The 23,621-nt window shown below is 40.9% G+C and overlaps 2 protein-coding genes across 6 annotated transcripts in view; one reads left to right on the top strand and one right to left on the bottom strand.

The window, feature by feature from the left end:
• Positions 1-23,621, bottom strand: part of Arl8 (ADP-ribosylation factor-like protein 8) — a 153,372-nt gene that overhangs the window by 124,484 nt on the left and 5,267 nt on the right. The window lies entirely within an intron of this gene.
• Positions 10,354-23,313, top strand: Klp67A (Kinesin-like protein at 67A). 5 transcript variants are annotated; one of them, XM_069498736.1, is made up of 9 exons: positions 10,354-11,133; positions 11,819-12,037; positions 12,467-12,672; positions 13,183-13,355; positions 13,996-14,130; positions 16,488-16,672; positions 17,730-18,639; positions 19,253-19,366; positions 21,049-23,313. In XM_069498736.1, the coding sequence occupies exons 1-9, from the start codon at positions 10,609-10,611 to the stop codon at positions 21,111-21,113; spliced, it is 2,532 nt and encodes an 843-aa protein (XP_069354837.1). In that variant the 5' UTR covers positions 10,354-10,608; the 3' UTR covers positions 21,114-23,313. The 5 variants fall into 5 exon arrangements, with proteins under 5 accessions (XP_069354837.1, XP_069354836.1, XP_069354834.1 ...); XM_069498735.1 differs by having other exon boundaries at positions 21,046-23,313; XM_069498733.1 differs by having other exon boundaries at positions 21,034-23,313.

Below are 23,621 nucleotides of genomic sequence, written 5' to 3'. Positions count from 1 at the left end.
GAGGTGGCACGTTTTTGCCTTGCGGCAACACTCAGTGCGAGCGACGGCCCAGTGTTGCCAGCGCAATTTATACCCAATAGAAATTTCAATCCTTCTTAAATCCTCTCCTGGTGAATTAGACGGCAGCCGAGGATGTTTTGACGCAAATTGGACAGGCGTCAAGATGGGCCGACGCATCGTTAGTGGCACTTCTAGATTTAACGAGATTGCCTCTCTGACGCAGGGCTGGCACTTGGCATACTCCTACGGTAATATTCGGTTATATATATCCATTTTGACACATAAATATATTCTTCTCTACTAATTCCATAAACGAATCCTACCGACTGCGCCACTGAAGTATATTATTTAAGAAAAACGCGAACAGACTAATGTTTTTCATCGAATAAGAGTAATATTTATTTTAAAACTACCTCAATACAGCATAATTATAAATATCAAAGTATATCTGTGTTACCTTTTCACATCTCTACACTGAACCGATCTTGATGATTTATTGAACATCGATGTTTTTTGAACAAATACTTATTTAGTATTTTCAGCTTTCAAAGTAAGATAAATATACCAAGTGGGTATCATATAAAAAAGGCTTTACCTGTACATTCTAAAACAGATTTTTATTTATTTTTATGCATAATAGTTTTTGATTTAGCGTGCAAAATGACGAAAAAATACGACTAGTATCCGTACTGCAGTCGTATTTTTTCGCACATTTTCGTACCGAGTGAACCGACCCTCGGTGCGCTAGTCTGACTCGCACTTGGGGGTTTTTTTATTAAATTGAAAGATGCTATTCGACAGCCCTGAGATCGTCATACACGGACTCGCAGAGTTGATCGCTCGCTATTGCCTAATAAAGACTCCACGTATGGGATTTCAATTTGGGGGCTCTTACTTTGACGGGGGCTCCGGGCTTCAATTTTCTGTAGCACTAACCCAGGCGCGATGGATCTGACGTCAATATGTTAAGTTAATCAGTATGATAGATTGAACTTTATTGATTCCATTTCGTTGGATGTCGAGGGAAGAATTTTTATTACATACCACTCCTCATAAATCATACACTTATGAGAGGTTGTAATAAAAAGCCGTTAGATGTCGTAGGATGAAAGGTTCTTACGTATTGTACTTACCTACTTCATAGATCTATTTACTTATATAAAATCTCGTACTTTGTCTCTCACTCACAATTATAGGTAGGTATAGATGTTATTGCGCGCTAATCCAGTATTTGACAACTATTCAAATCAGTATTTTTTATCGAACTTCAAAACACGCGCTTATTTGTATTCGAGTTTCTATGAAATATTGCTATGTGACGTCACAATGACTTGATGTGCTTTTTTGGTTTAATCGATAATTTAAAATGATCATGACACTTAAAACTAACAAAGGACCTGAATCAGACCAATGACAACATAGAAATTATAAATTCCCAATTGCCCCTGCTGGAATTTGAACCCTCGACCTTCCACTTATATGACCACAGCGCTCAACAAACTGTGCCTGGGTGGTTGTCATTTTGTCTCAAGCTCAACTTACTATTTTATATCTAAGTATTCATGGAAATTAGCAAACATTTGACTCATGAAGATGCAGTTTTCCAACAAAAATGTTTCAAAACTTGTGCGAGTTTTCGTCCAACAGAAAACTCCGTACGCGATCCCTGTAAGCGTCAAATGTGCAAGATAGGTACTTAGTTGCTCTTTCTTCTTTGGAAATACTGATACTACCGGAAGTTTTTATTTTCTTATTTCTAACTGCTATTCAGCTCGGTCTAATGCTTTAAGTTTCAACACCAAAGAAAACTTTTCTAATTAACGTACTTAGTTACGAGAACTAACAAAAGTATGTGGAATATACAAACAAAAAAAAACAACGTAAAGTTACTTAAGAAGAAGCGCATAGAAGAAGAAAGGAGTTCTGTAAAGCTTTCTACAAGGTCCAGGTTTAGATTCCTTTTGTAATTTAGGTATCCATTCACTGATATTGGAAAGCAGGCCGCAATGAGTTTGGCCCCTAGACCGTTATGTGTTTGGCCCCTCCTGGACCACTATGCGTTTAGCCCCTAGACCACTATGCTTTTGGCCCCTAGACCGCTATGTGTTTGGTCCCTAGACTGCTATGCTTTTGTTTGGCGCCTAGGACCGCTATGCGTTTGGGTCAGAATCAGAGCAGAGGTGTGAGGAAGGACAAACAAACACACTTTCGCATTTATAATATGGGTAGTGATTATGGATATTTTATTTTCTGACAAAATAAGGGCTTACTAAAATATCATTATTTTATAAAGCCTAACTATTAATTTACGAAATACTTACATCCATCTAAGCGTCGAGGACAATCGCGATCTCCACAATAATCTCGAGTTTTGGCAATTACCATGTAAATTTGCGAACTTCGCGAAATAATTTAACAGGATGGAGACGTCGGATTCAAAACAATTTATATGTTAATTCTGCTGTATGGACTACGAGTAGGTTCGTACACGAATAACTTCACTCCACTTCGGATTTGTACAATGCCAAACATTCCCGTCGGGAATAGGTAATTATCGCGCGCGTTATTTTACCTATGATTTGTTGAGTCCTCACACCCTCAGTTCGCAGGCATCTCTGACAATATATTGTACCTACTACCTACCTAGGACCAACTGTACCTACTGCAGCCATTTTTTTTTAAAAGTATAATATAACTACCTACTTATTTATAAATTTACAGGTCAATACAAAAAAAAACAATATATATAGTATATACATACAGAAAAACTTATCACTAAAAAATTTATATTTACAAAAAATATACGCCGTCCAAATGGTCATTTATGGGCATTGTGCCCAAAACACTGGCGCTATTACCTCGCTGAACGGCAAGGCTCAACCGTTGAGCGAAATAAGCACCAGCTCTTGGGTCACCAGACGCGTGGATCAGCTTTTGGGACACGACTTTTATTTAAAGCTTTCGTGTCCGATGACCATGGGCCCAGAGTCTCAAACGCAAGCGCCGCAAATACATAGTCCTTACTAATGACTGAGTATTTACGGCGCTTAAGCTCTTGAGCTGACTCGGCTGCTGCAGCCGCTTTTTGGCACGTGCCCGGTAAATGGGACGCTGCCAACGTGTCGACGCAGGTCGCATCCCACACCAGCGCAAGCCCCATCGACCATGGTACTATAGTCATCGCATCTGGCCTCTTGCCGTCATCCCTGAACAAGCCGGAAGGTTCTAAGCTGAGCTGGGATGGAGGCAGTGGCCAGAGCGCGACGGACTATATCATTAAAAAAAGCAGCCATTAAAAAAATGTAATATGTAAATAAAGGAATTATTAACTTTAAGTAGCAAGTAGGTATCTATAGAAGCGACAATAACCACTAAAATAGGCTTCCCGACGCGCGACGTGCAGTGTCGTACTGTCCTCGTCAATAAATTGTTTACCGAGTTGAAAGTACTCAGTTTACGATATACCTCCGACCTTGACGACCTCCCTGGCGCAGTCGTGAGTGCTGTGGTCTTATTAGTGGGAGGTCCCGGGTTCGATTCCTGGCAGGGGTTTGGAATTTTATAATTTCTAAATTTCTGGTCTGGTCTGGTGGGAGGCTTCGGCCGTGGCTAGTTACCACCCTACCGGCAAAGCCGTGCCGCCAAGCGATTTAGCGTTCCGGTACGATGCCGTGTAGAAACCAAAGGGGTACGGGTTTAATAAAAACTGCCATATCCCTTCCAGGTTAGCCCGCTATCATCTTAGACTGCATCATCACTTACCATCAGATGAGATTGCAGTAAAGGGCTAACTTGTATCTGAATTTAAAAAAAAAATACCTACCGTAATAATAAGTATGTAATTTGGCTTATCAGGCTCCAGCGTGGTATGCGGCAGTCGGCAGATAGATGCATTCGGCAATAATTTATTTAGATTTTAGCACGATGATAGAAGCATAATAGCTATGACGGCTCTACGATGCAGCTTATATACCTAGTATTGGAACTGAATAAGTGTAACCAAAGTCGTCCACTGAAACGCGAATGGAGCTAAATAAGTAAAGGAACTAAGAAACTAGTCCTTGAAGAAGTTTGCGGAATCTGTCACTCGCGTAATAATATGGCACCTAGGGATTGCAATCCCGCAAAACGGGATCCGGCATTCCCGCGGGATCCCGCTCCACTTATTAATCTGCTGGATCCCGCACCTTCATAACGCGGATCCGCGGATCCCGCAAATTTAAATTTACCGCTAAAACATTCGTGAAGTTTTGCGTAAGAAAGCGAGTGGCTCGAGCACGACGTTGCCGTTTCACACAGTGGCGGGGGCTGGCTGTGGCTTCGTTTCACATAGACATCACCGACCACCGTGCGCTTCGCGCGTGGTTTTGTATGTGACAGACAGAGTGTTTCGTATTCACCGTCCGTGCGTTAACGTATTAGTATTCTATTATTTTTTTTTGTGCTATTTTATATGTTGATATGCCCGTAAATGGAATATGATGTCGTAATGTGGCGTGAACTTTGCTTAGCAAGTAGGTACACATTAAATACATACTTGCAAGTAACGAATAATGATCATGTCCAAGTCCAATGAAACTGAGAATCCCGAGTAAAAAGGGAATAAAGGCGACGACAATCAACTTGGTAAAGGTCTGTGGTAATACGTACATATGTAAGACATGTTAAATTAATAATACTTGATTTTTAAACAAAAACCTGTAGTTTCATTCGATTTTATAACATAATATTAAATAAGATAAAGTATTAATTTTTCGATCTTAATAGCCCTATAAGATCAAAAAATTAATACTTTATCTTACATACAAACGGGGCAAAAAGGTGAATAATTTCAAATATGCGGGATCCCGCGGATCCCGCGCGGGATTGATCAATCCCGCATATCAATCCCGCGGGATTGAGTGAGCTGCGGGATTGCAATCCCTAATGGCACCCAAACACAGGTTTCGTTACAAAGTACAAACATTTAATCCTGTTGGAATCTGCAACTCCATTTCAATCGAGAACTCGCTGAATCCGAATCGATTAACGAGTAATTTCAAGCTCAAATCGATTCCGAGTGCGGATTCTTGGCAACTGGGAGCTATCTCAAACTTTGCGAGAGTTAAATATTGCTTTGATTGTATCGTGAATCGTGATTCGTGTTCAATCTTCTGCCAGTTCGAGATTATTTCAATTATAATAATGTTGAACAAGTTTCCAGAACTGATTTCACAGTTGGCAATTTATTTTTGGACTTGTGAAATAAATCTTAGCTTTTCTGGCTTTTATTATTTACTTTGGTTGCTTATACAAAGTTACTGAACACAGAATTCCGTACCCTCATGCTGTTGGGTACCTAAAAAGTGGGGGTGACATGAGGGTAGGTCTATTATACCTACAGTACGCGGCCGAAAGTAATGTACATCGACCTTTAGAAGGAGATAGCAGATTTGTAGAGCACTGTCTCTGTCGTTGAGACCGACAAAACGTCATATATAGGTATGAGTGACAGAGACAATACGCTCTACAAAGCCAAAATGTCATTCTAAAGGCTGATGTACATTACTTTCAGTCGCGTACTGTACCTACTTTTCGAAAACGCGAGAAACGAAACCAAAGCCAAAGCAAAGCATTGATTGAATAACCAATACAGCGAACGCCGCTGCGCGACGGAACAGACAAATCTTTTTGCACCACCAACATCTTTAAACTTTATACCTGCTTGCTAGCTGCACCGTAAAGATTTCGCAATGATGTTTTCCTTCGTCGTCGTCATCGTTGGAGAGACCTGTGGCTAGTGGCGTTCAGAGGGTTTCAAGATGGTTTCAAGCCAGAGTAGACTTTGTAGTCTATAAAATTAAAAACTACCAAAATTTCAGGTTTGTAACCCATTTCGTCGACGAGCTAGATACCTGTACACGCGGACAGATCGACTGAATGGCAGACAGATAGCAGAGTGACATTACCTAACAGGACTCCGTTTTTACCCTTTGGGTACAGAACCCTAAAAAAGTAAGCGTAAAGCTTGTGCTAGGAGTAGACCCAGGTACGACAATATTGCAATGGGTGGGGTTTAAACCTCCGATTTTTCGGATGTAAGTCCGCTCCTTAAACGTTGAGCTATTGAGGCTTTAGGTTTGGTAGTAAATTACTTATCAAATCACAATTAATCCACGCGGGCGGCAAATTAAATTTCCAACAGGCACAGGTCGAGGAGTAAGGAGTTGACACTTGACAGGTGACGACGGTAGCCGCTAGAGACCTTCGCCAATACGATCGGAAATAACTAGTGTTGCCGATCGATAGTCAACTATCGATAGTCCACGACTAATTATTTTCTGGAAAAGGTGACTCACTGATCTATCAACGCACAGCTCAAACTACTGGACGGATCGGGCTGAAATTTGGCATGCAGATAGCTATTATGGCATCCACTAAGAAAGGATTTTCGAAAATTCAACCCCTAAGGGGGTAAAATAGGAGTTTGAAATTTGTGTAGTCGACGCGGACGAAGTCGCGAGAATAAGCTAGTTAGGTATATTTGTCTGTCGATAGTGGCCTGTATTTGGATAAAATAGTTATTACAGGGATAATTTATTGCCCTAATTTTGCCATAATACTAAGTAGGTCTGTTAGAATTATGTTGATAGTGTAACTAAGTAACTGTTCAGGTATACCTACTACTAACTATAACAGGTAAGTAAGTACTAAATTATACTTATCGATAGTTCGGCAAGTCGGCAACACTAGAAATCAACTGAATTGCTATTAAAGGTATGGTACATATGTATGGACTACGACCACTTGTTTAGATATGTTTAGAAGAAGGTTTCGATAATTTCTATCTCAAGATAGAAGATTTTCCCAAAGTGTGTTTGTTTGTTGGATTGTTGGTTTATTGGTTTGTTGGATTGTTAGTTTGTCCTTCAATCAAGTCGCAACGGAGCAACGGATCAACGTGATTTTTTGCCGTGGAGAGTGACAAAGGCTACTTTTTTCCGAAAAAATCAAAGAGTTCTCACGGGATTTATCCATGCGAACGAACTCGCGGGCATCAGCTAGTCAGTACCCTTATTATAAATGCGAAAGTGTGTTTGTTTATTAGTTTATTAGTTTGTTGGTTTATCCTTCAATCACGTCGCAACCGAACAACGTTTTGACGTGATTTTTCGCATGACATAGGCTACTTTTTACCCGGAAAAATTAAAGAGTTCCCACGGGATTTATTGCACGCGAACGAAGTCGCAGGCATCAGCTAGTATATTATATTTTGAAGAGTACCTAGTTTTCGTAACAAATAACAGTCTCCAGACAACAGAACAACTCGGCGGCGCGCGAGGAAGCTGTGAGTTGGAGCTACTCTGAAGTTTCAAAGACAATGCATTGTAATGCGAATGTGAAATGTGAGTTTGCCAACTAATTGTTTTGTCTTCGCTCCTTAGTCGAGAGTCGAGACTGTTTGGAGGAAGACGAAGATACCTTAGCTTACATACCTCTATACCTACTCGTATTTGAAACCTACCAAGTTCAGGTTTTTCGTAACTTTAATAAAACCTACCTAAATAAATATCCCTACCGTGTAGCTGTCACTATCAATGGCAAATACATTGCCATTACTACATCATCAGAGCGATGACAGCCTAGATAAGACGTCCGCACCTACCCTCAGATTTTCTTACAATTGCCCGATGGAGGTATCCAAAATTCTCAAATCCGTTCAAATCACACATTCCCAGGGTTCCATATCCGAAAGGTGCCAACGGGAACCCTATTACATGCCTCAAACATGCCATACAAAGCCTCCTCTGTCCGTCCGTCTTTCTGTCTGTCAGTGGGCTGTATTTCATGAAGTGATAAGTAGAGAGTTGAAGTTTTTCCAGTGTGTATTTCTATTGCCGCTATAACAACAAATATGTACCTAAGTAATAAAAACCAAGATGGCGACTTTCAAAATGGCCGCCATGCAAATTAAAAATAAACAAAAGTATCTGGTACTGTAAGTACTGGTGCTGGAATGGCGACCTCGCACCGGAATACGCAGCGTTGGAAGACCCCCCACTAGGTGGATGGACGACATCAGACGAGTCGCAGAGAGCCGCTGGATGCAGGCGGCGCAAGACCGTGGCGTGTGAAAGTCCCTACAAGAGACCTATGTCCAGCAGTGGACGTCTATTGGTTGATGATGATGATGATGATGATCTACTGTACACTGTACAATATCTTATGCGATGATACGGAGTATGACTCGCACTTGTCTAGCTTTTCCAGGCTTTTCCGTATTTCAGTCTCTTGTATTATTCATTCTGAACACAAAAGGGGCTCAATATAATTCCGGTTTCTCCGAAGTTTTAGCAGCAGTCCCGACTGAATGCTAAGACTCTCGTTATGTCCAGATAACATCGGCGGCGGAAATTACGGGGAAATTATATTTGTTTCTTACACAGCGTCGCGCGTCGCAATAACGACTCGTCTTAGCCACGCTGTGTATAAATAAACCGAGAATAAACCTTCATTTTGTATACGGAGAATTAATCTCGCTGGTTGTTATAATGACAGTTTTTAGGGTTTCCATTGGGATGAAAAATTGAGGGCACGAACACTAGGTAGGTACCTACTGTGTATATAGTGTGCTACGAAGCGTGCCCAGAACCTCACGATAGATTGATGTGTATTACCTATTATTGACGTACAAGGCCGTGGTGCACCAGGGTCTAATAACAAATCTAAACGCTGTCATGCCTTTCGTTCGCAAAAAACCAAGCAGACAAACACGCGGGTACCTATTATTACAAAAATATGTATGTGTGACTATGATTATGGCATGAACTACGACTCTGATTTTCTATCTGTAAGATTGCAGGATCACCCATGGGCCAAGGTTAGTCCGTATACCTAAGCGACAACCCTATGCAGCACTAAGTAGGTAGGTACCTAAGTATTATTTTAATAAATCAATATGCTGAGTAGTTTTGTTTATTTATTTCTCCTATGCCACTATTATTTTCGGATTGTGAGATAGATTGCTTTTCATGGCCTTATGAACATGGACTTAATATAATACTGAACAGAGTAGGTACCTAACTATCTACACCTTATCATTTTGTGAAGATTTTCAGGACCCATCCGTTTAATCGATTTTGACAAAATCTTGCATCCTGGAAGATGAACATAATAGCTATACCTAGTCGAATTAAGACGTTTCCAATCCAATGAAAAATAAATACTTAGTGCGGCAAAAAGAATCACCAACTGAGTTGGTACAGTAGCTACGGGTAACTTTAGAAAGGAGTCTAACATTGTGAATCGATGGTTTAATTAAATTAATCATAGACTTATGATACTAGAAATTAATGGTATAAAAAATAGAAATAAAATTATGAAAAAAAACTCAATCACCTGCTGTAAATCAGTAGGTACTCTTTTTATAAGTGCAAAAGTGTGTTTGTTTGTTGGTTTGGTGGTTTGTCCTTCAATCACGTCGCAATGGTGCAACCACGGAACAGAAACTGTTCTTTCTGTTCCGTGGGTGCAACGGATTGACGTGATTTTTTGCATGGGTATAGATAAAGACCTGAAGAGTGATAGACTACTTTTATCCCGGAAAATTAATGAGTTCCCGCGGGATTTTTAAAAAACCCAACACGCGGACGCAGTCGCGGGCATCAGCTAGTTAAAATTATATTTTTTATAACATTTCTAAACCCGATATTCTACCAATGTTACCCGTCACCACTGCACACAATGATACAATACGGGCATTTTAAATTGAGTACGTGTTTCCGAACGCGTTTGACGTTTTTGTAATTAAGGTTGAACCGCATTAAGCGGTGTCGCGTGACGATGGTAACGATGCACGGACCGTGCACGTGCAACACAGTGCGTTGAAATATTATTTCAATCATTTTCATATGATGCATGTCACACTGGAGCAGTGCTGCACATCAGTGCGTTACTGTACATCGCGGTAAAGTTGCCTCTGAGAAAATATTTTGACTATGCAGCGACACACAGTGACGTAGCAAGCGGAGCATTACGTCTGACGTCATTATTTATATTTATGTACTAGACTTGGCAAAGAGATAATAAGTATGTATATTAAAACTTTCTCATTGCTATCATATTTCTAATAAATGTTTACAAAAATAACATAACAGATATAAGAAAAAATAAAATAACAGAAACAATAAAAAATAAAATAACAGGTGTATTATTTTATTGTAGGTATCATACATTATGTAGCGCTGCGACTCTATGCCGCTCTAATGCGGTCAGACCTTTAGCTTGTTTTGATATGACGCACGAATCATGCTCTCTGATTGGCTATTCGCTCAGCGTCTGTCAACTTCACATTTAAATTTGAAACTTCTGACGGTTAACTGGTTAACAAAATCAAATGGTAATTTTAAAAATTAGAACGATGATTGTGATTTTTGTCATAAATACTCCACACAGTCCATAATTTACGACTTATGTTATTTTAAGGACTGTTGTGCTTGATATTGTGTGTATTTTAGAGTTATTTTGTGAAGGAGTGCTGTAGTAATTTGTGCTGTTTGGTGGATTTTCGACGTAACGACTGGCGACTACCTAGGCACCGATATCGTGACCGTTTGCTTTCGGATTAAAATGGTTAAAATGGATAAGGGCACAGCCCTTGTACCTTCGAAAAGTGGTTCAACGCAGAAAATGGCAGCGAATATAACAGTAGTTGTAAGAGTGCGACCCTTGAACGATAGAGAATTAGGCCAGAATAACCGCACGGTGATCGAAGTTGTCGACGAGAACCAGCTAGTATTCGATCCCAAGGAGGATTTGCCGCCTTTTTTCTACCAAGGCGTCCAACAACCTAGCAAGAATTACCTTAAACGCGCGAATAAAGAGATGAAATTCGCGTTTGACAGTGTATGTGGGCCTAACGCTACAAATCAAGATGTTTTTGAGAGTGCCACTAAAGATATGCTGGCAGCTTTGATGGAAGGGTATAACTGCTCGGTGTTTGTGTACGGGGCGACTGGCGCAGGCAAGACATTCACTATGATTGGCAGCAAAGAGCATCCTGGGATCACATATTTGACAATGGACCACTTATTTCACACTATAAATGGATTTCAAATGGACAGAGAATTTGACATTGGCGTATCCTATATTGAAGTAAGTACAACTACAATACCTAAAATTTTTAGGGTTCCGTACCTCAAAAGGAAATATGAACCCGTATAGGATCACTTCATTGTCTGTATGTTGTGTCTGTGAAGAAAATAGAATCAAAACCTATAGCGTAGGTATGTTGACAGAAAATTATGAAATTTGGCAAACTTGGTGATGTCATAAAGCATACAAGTAAAGGAAAAAATCTGAAAACTGTGAATTTGTGGTTCCTTCACAAAAAATTTAATATTACCGGTTATCTATCAATATTTTACTTAGCTTTGTTATTTATCTAAATGGGCCTTAATTTTTTTGAAAAGTAACAATGTTACTTTAGTAGGTATATTATTTATCTACTTAAATCATAATTTAAATCTAAATATATAAAAGGAAAAGGTGATTGACTGACTACCTGACTGACTGACTGACTGATCTATCAATGCACAGCTAAAACTACTGGACGAATCGGGTTAAAATTTGGCATGCAGATAGCTATTATGACGTGGGCATCTGCTAAGAAAGGATTTTTGTAATTTCAACCCCTAAGTGGGTGAAATAGGTATTTAAAATTTGTGTAATCCACACAGACGAAGTTGCGGGCATAAGCTAGTATATCAAATATAGATGAAACTGGATCTAAAACAACAGAACTAAACAGAGACTAAAGCTTTGACTCTCTTGTTCTCAGGTATACAACGAAAACGTGTTTGACTTATTAAAGAAATCTTCCATCCCTCTCCAATTGAGGGACTACCACCAGTATGGGGTGACGGTGGCGGGGCTCTCCATACACAAGATCCAAACTGCCAAGGAGCTGCTGGATATGCTGGAGTATGGCAACCATAACCGGACGCAGCACCCCACAGATGCCAATGCAGAGAGTTCTCGCAGTCATGCTGTCTTCCAGGTAAGGGGAAGGGCAGCAAATCTTACTAATATTATAAATGTGGATGTTTGGATGTTTGTTACTCAATCACGCAAAAACAGCTGAACGGATTTGGATGAAATTTAGATTATACGCTGGATTTACACATAGGCTACTTTTTATCCCGAAAAATCAAAGAGTTCCCGCGGGATTTCGAAAAATGTAAATCCACACGGACGAAGTCGTGGGCATCCATAAGGCAGACTATCTGACGGCCTAGGGCACTCAAATTTGGGGGCAGTATGAAGACTTCACTAGAGCTAAATAAACAGGCATATCTAACACATCAAAAGACTTATTTTACTTAGATGATGACCTATAGTATGGGACAGTTCGAGATGAAAAACCCAAATCCACGCGGACGAAGTCCCGGGCATCAGCTAGTTTATAATGTTAGTATGAATTTGGCAGGTGTATGTAACAATGCGCTGCAAGACAAGCAGCCAGTGTCGCATGGTGAAGCTATCCATGATCGACCTGGCCGGCAGCGAGCGTGCCTCCGCCACGGGCTGTGTGGGCGAGCGATTTAAGGAGGGCGCCAACATCAACCGCAGCCTGCTGGCGCTCGGCAACTGCATCAACAAGCTGGCCGACGGCAGCAGCTACATACCCTACAGGTGAGTGCTGAAGGTTGTACAAGCCAAGGGACCCTAGGCTTGCTGCAAACCATGGTGGCAACTTAGTAATTTTTATGCCATATTTCAGGGTTCCGTACCTCAAAAGGAAAAACGGAACTCTTATAGGATCACTTTGTTGTCTGTATGTCTGTCTGTCTGTCAGCCTGTCAAGAAACCTACAGGGTACTTCCCGTTGACCTGGAATCATGAAATTTGGCAGGTATTTCAAGACATAGTCTATCACGCTGCCCATGTGCGGATTGGTATTTGGTAGACTTCACACACCTTGGAGAACATTATGGAGAACTCTCAGGTTTCCTCACGATGTTTTCCTTCACCGTTAAAGCAAGTGATATTTATTTAATTAAAACGCACATAACACCGAAAAGTTAGAGGTGCGTGCCCGGGATTGAACCCCCGACCTTCGATAAGAAGGCGGACGTCCTAACCACTAGGTCACAGCTTACTTATATACAAATACAAATTATTAAAAGTTTGGTTTTTAACTAGGGATTCTAAACTGACGCGCCTCCTTAAAGACAGCCTCGGAGGCAACTGCAAGACTGTTATGATTGCCAACGTCTCGCCATCGTCACTCTGCTATGAGGACACCTACAACACTTTGAAATATGCCGCGAGGGCCAATAAAATACAACTCAGCATCAAGAAGAACATAGTCGATGGTGAGAAGTACTACATTTTTTTTATTTATATTTACTATCCTAATTTCAGAGCCTCAATAGCTCAACGGTAGGCGCGGACTGAAATCCGAAAGGTCGGCGGTTCAAACCCCACCCGTTGCACTATTGTCGTATCTACTCCTAGCACAAGTTTTACGCTTAGTTGGAGAGGAAACGAAATATTATTTCATGATTAGCATGGCTAATATTTTAGCGTTTAAACTATCGTGAGTGATTTCCATTATAAATATCTATCTCGGCTGTACTCACGTGTCTAATCGATGTTAGCCCGACTAGTTTCGAACCCATCCCGGGTCCTTTTTCAAGCTCCGCTTGCCTGGATTACGGTGACGGTTCCAGCGATGAAGATCAGCAAGAACTGTCGGGAGACGATCGGCAGCTGTCTCCCCCCCCACCCCAGCCACCCTCGCAGCGGGCTCTATGGGCGGCGGCGCGCGCGGCCCGCAGTCACAGCCGCGGCGCGTGCGCGAACTGACTCCCTTGAAAAAGGACCCCGGATGGGTTCGAAATTAGTCGGGCTAACGTCGACGATAGATATTATTTATAATGGCTAATATTATTTAGGGTTACGTTGGCACCCTAAAAATTGAAAGACGCTATGCAATTTATGCTTTTTTTGAAGGTAACATGAACTCCGGTCAGTGTATGAAGATGATTAAAGAGCTGCAGCGGCGGCTTGAGGAAGAGGAGAAGAAGAATAAGGAACTACGAGCCAAATTGGCCATGTCCACCAACGTTGTGACTGTTGACACCAATGGTAAGCATAAGGGCTGAGGTACTTCGTCTCTGTACGTATCTACGTACGCACAACCCATCACCTCCCATGGCCCCAGCAACCTCGCGGTTATATGGGCCGACACGCGGGAGGGCGCCCGTTCGGTACTTTCTCGGTGGCTCTTTCCCGGGGCGCCTTCTTGACTCCCTACAAATTCTTTCTATCTAATCCTTATCCGTCCGTAATAGGCTAGTTGACACTTTTTTTAAGTAGGTCTTAAATGGTTAATATTTGTCCTATTAGATCAAAAAAATTAACACTATATTTATTTGCGCCCTAAAAACCGTAAAACTTTAATTTAAAAATATATTTTTCTTAGACAGGTGAAAACACTGTCGGCCATGTTTGGCCGATAGATTATCTGTGCTCTGACGTCATGCATTTGTAAACAACAGCATAACCTCCCAAAGTATAATAAACATGACTTCTATACTAGTTTACATGAAAAATATAGTAATTATCGTTATTGTATCATCTGAGAATGTAAAAACGCATCGATAAAGACCACAGGAATGTTGTGGATTAGAGTGCCCAGTGAAATAAATATACGTAACACGCGAAGACTTGCTTAAAGGGATCCTATATGACTAACGACTGCAACCCAAATTTATTTTTGCAAAGATGACTTTGTTGTAAGTCTTACCTAATAACTTATTCAATTTATAAAGAGAAAACGATAATTTTTTACGTTTACTATGAGTTTTTAGAAATATATAAAAACTAGCTTATGCTCGTGACTTCGCCCGCGTGGACTTCATTTTCAAACCCCCATTTAACAACTCAGGAGTGGAATTTCAAAAAATCCTTTCCTAGTGGATACCTTCTCTTTACCTACAGAGAACACACCCACCAAATTTCATGTATCTAGGACCAGCTGTTTAGATGTTTAGGCTGTGCGTTGATATATAAGTTAGTCAGTCAGGACTTTAAATTTTATATATATGGATACTACATTAGTCCACGCGTGACATAGGGATGACATTTCTTTGTTTACATATTGAATGACGTCACATCATGGCTGACAGCGTTTTCTGCGTTTCAAATAAAAATAAAAACTGTATTTTTTTAAATTGGATTTATATATCCATCCTGCGTTTTTAATAATTGTTATTGATATATTTCGTTGTCTTAAGCAAAATACTAAAATAAATAATCATTTATTGGACGAAATTACATATGAGTCAAGTAGCCTATTAGTCTTTCTCCCCTTTCTGGGGCAGACGTACACAAAAAACGCAGATCCCCGCGTGCCCCGCGGTCCGGATCCTTCCTTAAACATCCACTGGTCCACGATCACGGTCTGAGCTGTTCCGCCTCTTGTGCCAGTGGTGCGCGAACTCCCGTAGCTTGCCGAAGTTTTCCGCCGAGACGTACGTACAGAGAAATTGGAGTGGAGTGAAGTGGAGTGCTAATTATAGTATGCGACAGGTTGAAATGAAAATCGGGGCGGAAACGCCTCGCACACCCGCACAGCCCCCGCGCTAACCTGGTGTGGACAAGCGCGGGGGACGTGCGGGTATGCGCCCCGCATTTTTTTTAAAATAGTGATAGAGAGTAAACGAGCAGGCGGGTCACCTGATGATAAGTGATTACCGCCGCCCATGAACATTTGCAACACCAGAGCAACCGCCGGATGCGTTGCCGGCCTTTTAGGAATTTGGTCAGCCCCTTGAATAGCCCCATGTTGTAATCCAGTGGGACCACCGCCGATGGGATATCCCGATTTCCATCTCAACCTGTCGCGGACTATAGGTTATATCTATATTTCGACTTCGATTCCTGGCAAGTTCAATTTGGGTCTTTAATTTTCTAAATTATCTCTGGTCTGGTCTGGTGGGAGGCTTCGGACGTGGCTATTTACCACCCTACCAGAAAGCCATCTCTCCAGGCGATTTGGCGTTCCGGTACCATGTCATGTAGAAACCGATAAAGGGTACGGGTTTAATGTAACTGCCATACCCCTTCCAAGTTAGCCCGCTTCCATCTTACACTGCATCACCACTTACCATCAGGTGAGAGCAGTCAAGGGCTAACTTCTATCGGAATCAGTACCCTTATTTTAAATGCGAAAGTGTGTTTGTTTATTGGTTTGTCCTTCAATCACGTCGCAACGGACCAACGGACTGACTTGATTTTTTGTATCTGGAGAGTGACATAGGCTACTTTTTATCCCGGAAATACAAAGAGTTCCCACGGGATTTGTAAAAAACCAATTCCACGCGGACGAAGTCGCGGGCCTGTTAGTAAAAAAAAAATCTAGTTATAATGGAAAAAATGATTTTAAAAAGATAATCTTGGTACAATTTTATTTAAAAAACTTTCCTTCTTATTAATGCTAGCGAAACGAGCTTTATGGAGTCAACGCATCAACGATGTAGAGACCATGCACGGTGCGCTGGAGAGCAAGTTGCTTACTCTGATGAGTCAGCAGCGCGTGGTCGCACTGAGGCACTTCCTGCGCACGCGCGCCTTCGAGCACGTCGCTGATCTCGCGCACCGCTCGTCATGCGACGCATTGGAGCAGGTATGTACACTTACTCTAACGAGTTAGCGTTACATAATCTTGCTCTCTAATCTTCGGGTTATGGTTAACTGGGGGCCTACCCGTAGTTTGACAGCTACTGTATGACGATCACAATAATAAGGTATTTTGGAAGAGGGCAGGGGCAATTTGGAATTTTTAATTTTTAAATTGTTTTTAGTCCGGTTTAGTGGGAGGCTACGGCCGTGGCTAGTTACCACCTTACCGGCATAGCCGCGCCGCCGAGCGATTTAGCGAAACCTATAGAATATAATAGAATAGAATATATTTTTATTCAAGTAAACTTTCGTAAGTGCTTTTGAATTGTCAGATAGTTTAATCTATATATATAAAAGGAAAAGGTGACTGACTGACTGACTGACTGACTGAATGACTGACTGACTGACTGACTGATCTATCAACGCATAGCTCAAACTACTGGACGGATCGGGCTGAAATTTGGCATGCAGAAGCTATTATGACGTAGGCATCCGCTAAGAAAGGATTTTTGAAAATTCAACTCCTAAGGGGGTGAAATAGGGGTTTGAAATTTTGTAGTCCACGCGGACGAAGTCGCGAGCTAGTTTACAAATAAATAGTGACCCATATCATAAATGCGAAAGTGTGTTTGTTTGTTGGTTTATTGGTTTGTTGGTTTGTTGGTTTGTCCTTCAATCTTGTCGCAAAGGAGCAACGGATCGACGTGATTTTTTGTATTGGTGTAGTTAAAGACTTGGAGGGTGACAGGCTATATTTTATCCCGGAAAATCAAAGAGTTCCCACGGGATTTTTAAAAACTTAAAGCCACGCGAACAAAGTCGCAGGCATCAGCTAGTAAATCATAAATCCTTTATTTTGCTAGAATACATGTAACAATTGTATGTAGTAAATTTTTTAAGGTAAGTATCAATGTAATCGGCTATTTCTGGGTTTAATACTCCTTCCAAATTAGCCTGCTTCCAACTGTAACTGCATTATCACTTGAGATTGCAGTCAAGGGCTAATTTGTAATGGAATAAGAAAAGGATATAAGATTATTGAACGATGATTTCTTTCCTAGATTTGTACCGAAGAGATCCCACGACAAGAGCGCGCATCAGAGAACTACGTACAAAAACACGTGAGCTGGAATTTGAAAATTATGAACATCTGGAAACAATGGACAGAGACGGGTCAAAAACTACAGAAATTGCTTAACGAATGCCTGGCGGACTGCCCTCAGTTGAACGACTACGTCGACAATATCAAACTGAAAAGCATGAACAGAATAAGCGAAGCTCGACATGATTTAAAAGACACGCTTTTCTCAATCATGAAAAACGAAATAACAGTTTCCACAGAATGCATGGGTGATGCGTTCAACATGCTCAAAAAAGTGTATCTAACTTTGAAAGGTTACGGGCACGCTCCGCCTACATTGACTATGGAATACCTCGAAATAATGAACAAGGTGAAATCCGCGAAAAGTATAACCTGGTCGGATGATATAAAAATTGATCCGCATTTCAAATTCATATCGACCATGGATCTAGAAAATCCGATAGCCCCCCTCAACTTCAGTGAACAGCAAGACGCCAAAAACAGTACAATTGACGTCATAACGGATAGCGACGACTTGGCTGACGTTGAGAATAGGGAACCTTGTACTAAGAAGCGTAAAGGGACACCGATCAAACTCCAAAATAATGAAACTATAATCATAAATGACTCATTAGAAGCTTTGGATACCGAAAATATTAACTCTGCGAAGAAATTTAAAACGGAAAGAGCAGATATGGAGAATTTGACTGATTTTGGTGAACTGAACCCGGCGGATTTGAACTCGACTTTTGTTCTCGCGGGGAAGACGGATGTGTTCAGAAAGTTGCCGGTTAAAGTTGAATCAAAAGAAGTACAGCCTGTGAAGAAGGGGCTGACGGATCGCACTAACACTATCCAGAGGACTATCAATTTCAGTAATGACAGTAAAGGTAGGTGTGAGTTCATCACCTACATCAACCGATAGACGTCCACTGCTGGACATAGGTCTATCGTAAGGACTCGCCACGGTCTTGCTCCGCCGCCTGATTCCAGCGGCTCCTGCGATTTGTTTGTCCATCCACCTTGTGGGGTCTTCCATCGTATGAGGTCGCTTTTCCAGCACCTTGGGACCCCAACGTCTATCGGTTGTACGAACTATATTATGCCCTGCCCATTGCCACTTCAGCTTCGCAACCCGTTGAGCTATGTCGGTTAGTCTAGTTCTCCTACGGATCTCCTCATTTCTGATTTGAACACGTAGAGAAACTCATTACTCTTACCGATCATTTAACCAATGATTGCTCTCCGGTGCGAGGTCGCCATTCCAGCACCTTGGGACCGGTTCCGTACCCAAAGCGTAAAACGGGACCCTCTTACTCTGCTGTCCGTCCGTCTATCACCAGGCTGTATATCATGAACCGTGATAGTTAGAGAGTTGAAATTTTCACAGATGATGTATTTCTGTTGCTACTATGACGTCTTTTCGATGTTAATGAGACATGGTTCCAGCGCAATAGCAATTTGCGGGACTTACATTTGTATTTAACTGATATGTTATACCAGCTCGTATCGTGAAGCCGGTGATGCCAGTGAAGCGCGTGGGCACCGCGATGCCGCAGCCGCGCGGCCCGCCCTTCGGCTCCAGTGTGCCGCGTGACGGCTCCAACTTCCGCACTGGTAGGTACTAGCTCGCCGCTCCCTTTGCATCTTTCATCTAACTGAATAAGTGGGGCACTTTCAATTATTTTGTCTACATTTTGCCATCTATTGTGTTTGGCTCTTAAAACATTTTTAGACTGGGGGCACACGATGCGTTGCGGCGCCGCACTGCAAAGATTTTACCGTATCAGCGTCCACACGAGCGGTGCGACGCCGCAACGTTGTTGTCGCAGCGGCGCCGTAGCAGCGTTGGACAGTGTCCTTCCTTGTGACGCATAAACAACTGAGCGGTGCCGCTCCGACGTCGCAACGCATTCCACCCCTCCCCGCCTCGTCTCGGCGGTTGCAAAACCGGTGCGGCGACGGAGCGCATCGTGTGACATGCCACAGATATTTCTATGTAAGACGATGCAGCGACACCGCTCCGGCGCCGCACCGTCGCCGCAACGCATCGTGTGCCCCCGCTTTAAAACTGGAATTCATAGTTAAGATAGGGGCTTCTTTAGGGGACCATTCACAAGACATGTGTTATATTCAACTTTATAGTTGGGCCATTATGAACGTGCGAACTGAGTCATAAATCAATGCCGCAGAAGTCGTTATCGATAAAAGGATGCCGTTCGGACGCAGGTAGCTGGTAGTTTTTTTTTTGTATTGTTTCTCCTCGCTCTTTATCGACTATCGACAAATCCTTTTTTTACTGTTACAAACTACGCCTGTTAAGTGCGAGCGAGAGGTCTGATAAAAATGATTTATGACGCAGTTCGCACGCTCGTAATGGCCCAACTATAGTGCATTGCATAAGAGCTCCTTTTTACCTTTTAAGGTACAGATTCCTTAAAATTACTAAAAGAGTTCTGAAATTAACATTTATTTAATAACGCTCGGTTCGACACAAATCAGTTTAATTAACAATCAAAATCGTAACTAACTCAAAGTTGTAACTTTCTCAATAACCCGCCCCGTGTTAGCGAACATTGGTTCTGACGTGTTCCCTTCGATGTTAATTAGTTACGCAGGTTTGAGTTAATTTGACATTACAATATCTATGCGGTGTTTATCGATTGAGTTACAAAATAAAACAAACGGTTTTCGGATTTTCCCCTTTTGCTATAAGACGCTACCTGCCAAATTACATGACTCTAGGTCAACGCAAAGGACTCATAGTTTAGATTCCCTTGATGGGTCTTGACAGATACGACAGACAGACATACAGACAATGGAGTGATGCAAAGAGCTCCTTTTCCCCTTTCGAGGTACAGACACAGTATTATAAACTGCGGCCATACCAATAAAAATTTGCGTCGTGTATTGAACGCTGTATGACGTACGCCGCGAATTTGAATATTTGAATCTTCCGCCGTAAAAACGTCTACAGTAACGACTTTGCAACAACGCAAATTGTTGGTGTGGATGCGTCTTTGGTGTGGAGTGGGTATAATGTGGTATGTTTCTATCAGGGTTGGAAAAAATAATTAAAAAACATTTTTTGTTTAAAATATGTTTAATTTAAAAAATAAATAAAACATTTAAAAACACTTGTTTTGAACATTTTTTTAAAACAAGTCCAACCCTGACTGTTACACTTTTTGTTTGCAATTAATACTAACAAAATTAATGTTTGTGCTCGTTCGCTAACAAACTAACAGGTGTATCAAAGAAAACTCATGTCACTGAAAAGTCAGTGGGTTTTAAAGCAGTACACGTGCGCGACCGGCCGCACGCGCATCCCTACTCGCGCCCCGGAGCCTACACCAGGAAGTGAACACGAGTGAAAACGAGTGAACGACGAGTGAACACCGAGTGAACACCGAGTGAACATCGAGTGAAAATCGAGTAAACACCGAGTTCACGGCGAGTGAACACCGACTAAACACCTAGTGAACAGTGAGTGAAAACTTCACAGGCAATACCCACAGTATCTATCAGCATATTGGTGTTAGGCCTACAGGTCTATGGAAGAATCGTGGTCGCGCCACGTCTCGCTCACTCACCATTTCGATTTATATGTAAACTGTATAAGTGACAAATAATTGAACCTTTTGCAAAGTTTTATATGTACTCTTAAACAATGTGGCTAATTCCGTTGTACACAATCTCTAAACTAAACTAAAATGATACGTCTAAATCTATTGCTATCCCTTTCATAATGTTGCTTGCAGAAAAAGATAGCACTAGATGTAGACCTGTTAATTTAGTTTAGGTTTAGAGATTGTGTGAAAGCGAATCGGCCCCTGTTTGATTAAAAATAATGACAGCAAAAGTGAATATAATTGTGACGAACAGTTTTAAGATGTTATATAAATATTACTTTTGCCTATTTAGTGACTTTGCGGTGACATCCAAGTGTATTTGTTTAGTTAGTTTCGTTTATAAATTGACTTATTAATTTTTAAATGTTAAAAGTACATTATAGGTGTTGTGATAATGACATTTGGCCTTTGTAGAGCGTTGTCTCTGTCACTCATACCTACGTGACATTTTGTCGGTCTCAACGACCTAAAGGTACCTCTTTCTAAAGGTCGATGTACATTATTTTCTACCGCGTAGGTACTGTACTATAAAATTAGGTTGGGTTAACTTAGGTAACAATCTTAAATTACATAGCTTAGGTTTTGATGATGGGATGTATTTACCGCCCTAGTGCCTTAAAGTATAAAAAACGCATTGTTACGCCAGTTCGTAATGTTTGTATGTTTTTCATACTTTACAAAATGTACCTTTGCCTAATGTAGGTACCAACATTTTCTGAAGTAAATATTTCCAACTTCCAAAGTTATTAAATTGATGGTTAATATAATGCATAATTAATTTTATATTGTACTAGCTGATGCCAGCGACTTCGTCTGCGTGGATTTATGGTTTTAAAAATCCCGTGGGAACTTTGATTTTCCGGGATAAAAGGATGTGCCGTGTGACACTAATGTGTTAGAAAGCCTTTAATAAGTGTTGCAAACACTCCCTCGACTGAGAAGAAGCCCAGAATAAACCCAGCAAAATTAATTTATTTCTCCTGTCTATGAGAAAGGTCTTTTAAAAAGTAGGCATAACATAAATTAATAAATATTACTAGGTAAATATTATTAGGTATAGTACGAAACAGGTCGTGATGGCAATCGGGGTGGGGACGCCCCACACACCCGCACAGCCTCCGCGCTAACTCGGTGCGGGGTAATGCGGGTGACGTGCGGGTGTGCAGATCCTCCCGCATAATACTCCGATTACCATCTCGACCTGTCGCGTACTGTAGGTATAACATAAATGTATTGTCAACAAATTTTACTAAAAGGTTATTAGCTTTAATAAATTAACACAATAATTTACTTTGTAAGAACCATTTATATTGTATTTATTTGTAGCGTTTTGTACCTATGTAGTATGTACCCGAAGCAACTTTTTGTAGGTATTTTAATAAAACTGGTTTTTCTATTTTATAATCGTGTAAAAAATGCGTATTTTGGGGAAATTTCGCAATTTTTTTTGTGTCGAGCCAAATTGTGCCAATCGCATTTTTGCTCTCGTGATTCATCATTCACTAAAGAATATCCTTATTTTTTTATAATATTAGAAAATAAATAAACAAATTTGTAGTTTATGAGGCCAAAACTTGATTCTTTGAACATCCGAATTATGTGTCAACACCGCTTTTGGGGACGCATATCGCCTTAATATCTTGTCAACTTTTTTTATAGATTTAGATTTATTCATTTATTGTATGACATGCTTGTGTGAATTTGTAAAAAAAATAAAAATATTTTTTATTCAAATAATGCATCTACCACTGGTTCGGAATGCCTTCTGTGTAGAATATCTTTGTTATAATGAAAATGTATATTTTTATAATTATGATTGTAAAAACATAATTTTTACGACATTATAAAACTGTTTAGTAATAATATATTTTTGTGAAGTAAATAATATTATGATTAATAATAAAAAGATTTTGTATTATTACGATAAAAATATTGAATTGTTTCATTTTATTTGTTGTGTAAGTGAAAGGACTTTAGTAATAAAATCACATCATTTTATTATGGAAGACCCGAACGGTATTTTCGACAGTGGTATGAATATTATTGGAGTGATGGGTTCGACTCCCGCGAGGTAATTACGAATCTTGCGACAGGCGTAAATCTCGCGATCATTGCTGTCACGCAAGGCCAAGCGCGTCACTGCGTGACGTCAGTGGTCTGGAATACAAGAACCGCCTTAGAGATTTACAACGCCTGCGTGACGTCAGAATACCTTAGAGATTTCCAGACCATCTGACCCC

Source organism: Maniola hyperantus, chromosome 5 (assembly GCF_902806685.2).
Source record: "Maniola hyperantus chromosome 5, iAphHyp1.2, whole genome shotgun sequence".
Classification (NCBI taxonomy): Eukaryota; Metazoa; Arthropoda; class Insecta; order Lepidoptera; family Nymphalidae; genus Maniola; species Maniola hyperantus.
Note: the sequence above shows the minus strand (reverse complement) of the source record. Positions and strands in the feature narration are given on the sequence as shown.

Coding starts and splice junctions, on each gene's coding strand:
- Klp67A (XM_034968962.2), top strand. CDS start 10,609: ATGGTTAAAATGGATAAGGGCACAGCCCTTGTACCTTCGAAAAGTGGT. Junction 14,131..16,487: donor TGTGACTGTTGACACCAATG/GTAAGCATAAGG, acceptor TATTAATGCTAG/CGAAACGAGCTTTATGGAGT. Junction 16,673..17,729: donor CATGCGACGCATTGGAGCAG/GTATGTACACTT, acceptor TTTCTTTCCTAG/ATTTGTACCGAAGAGATCCC.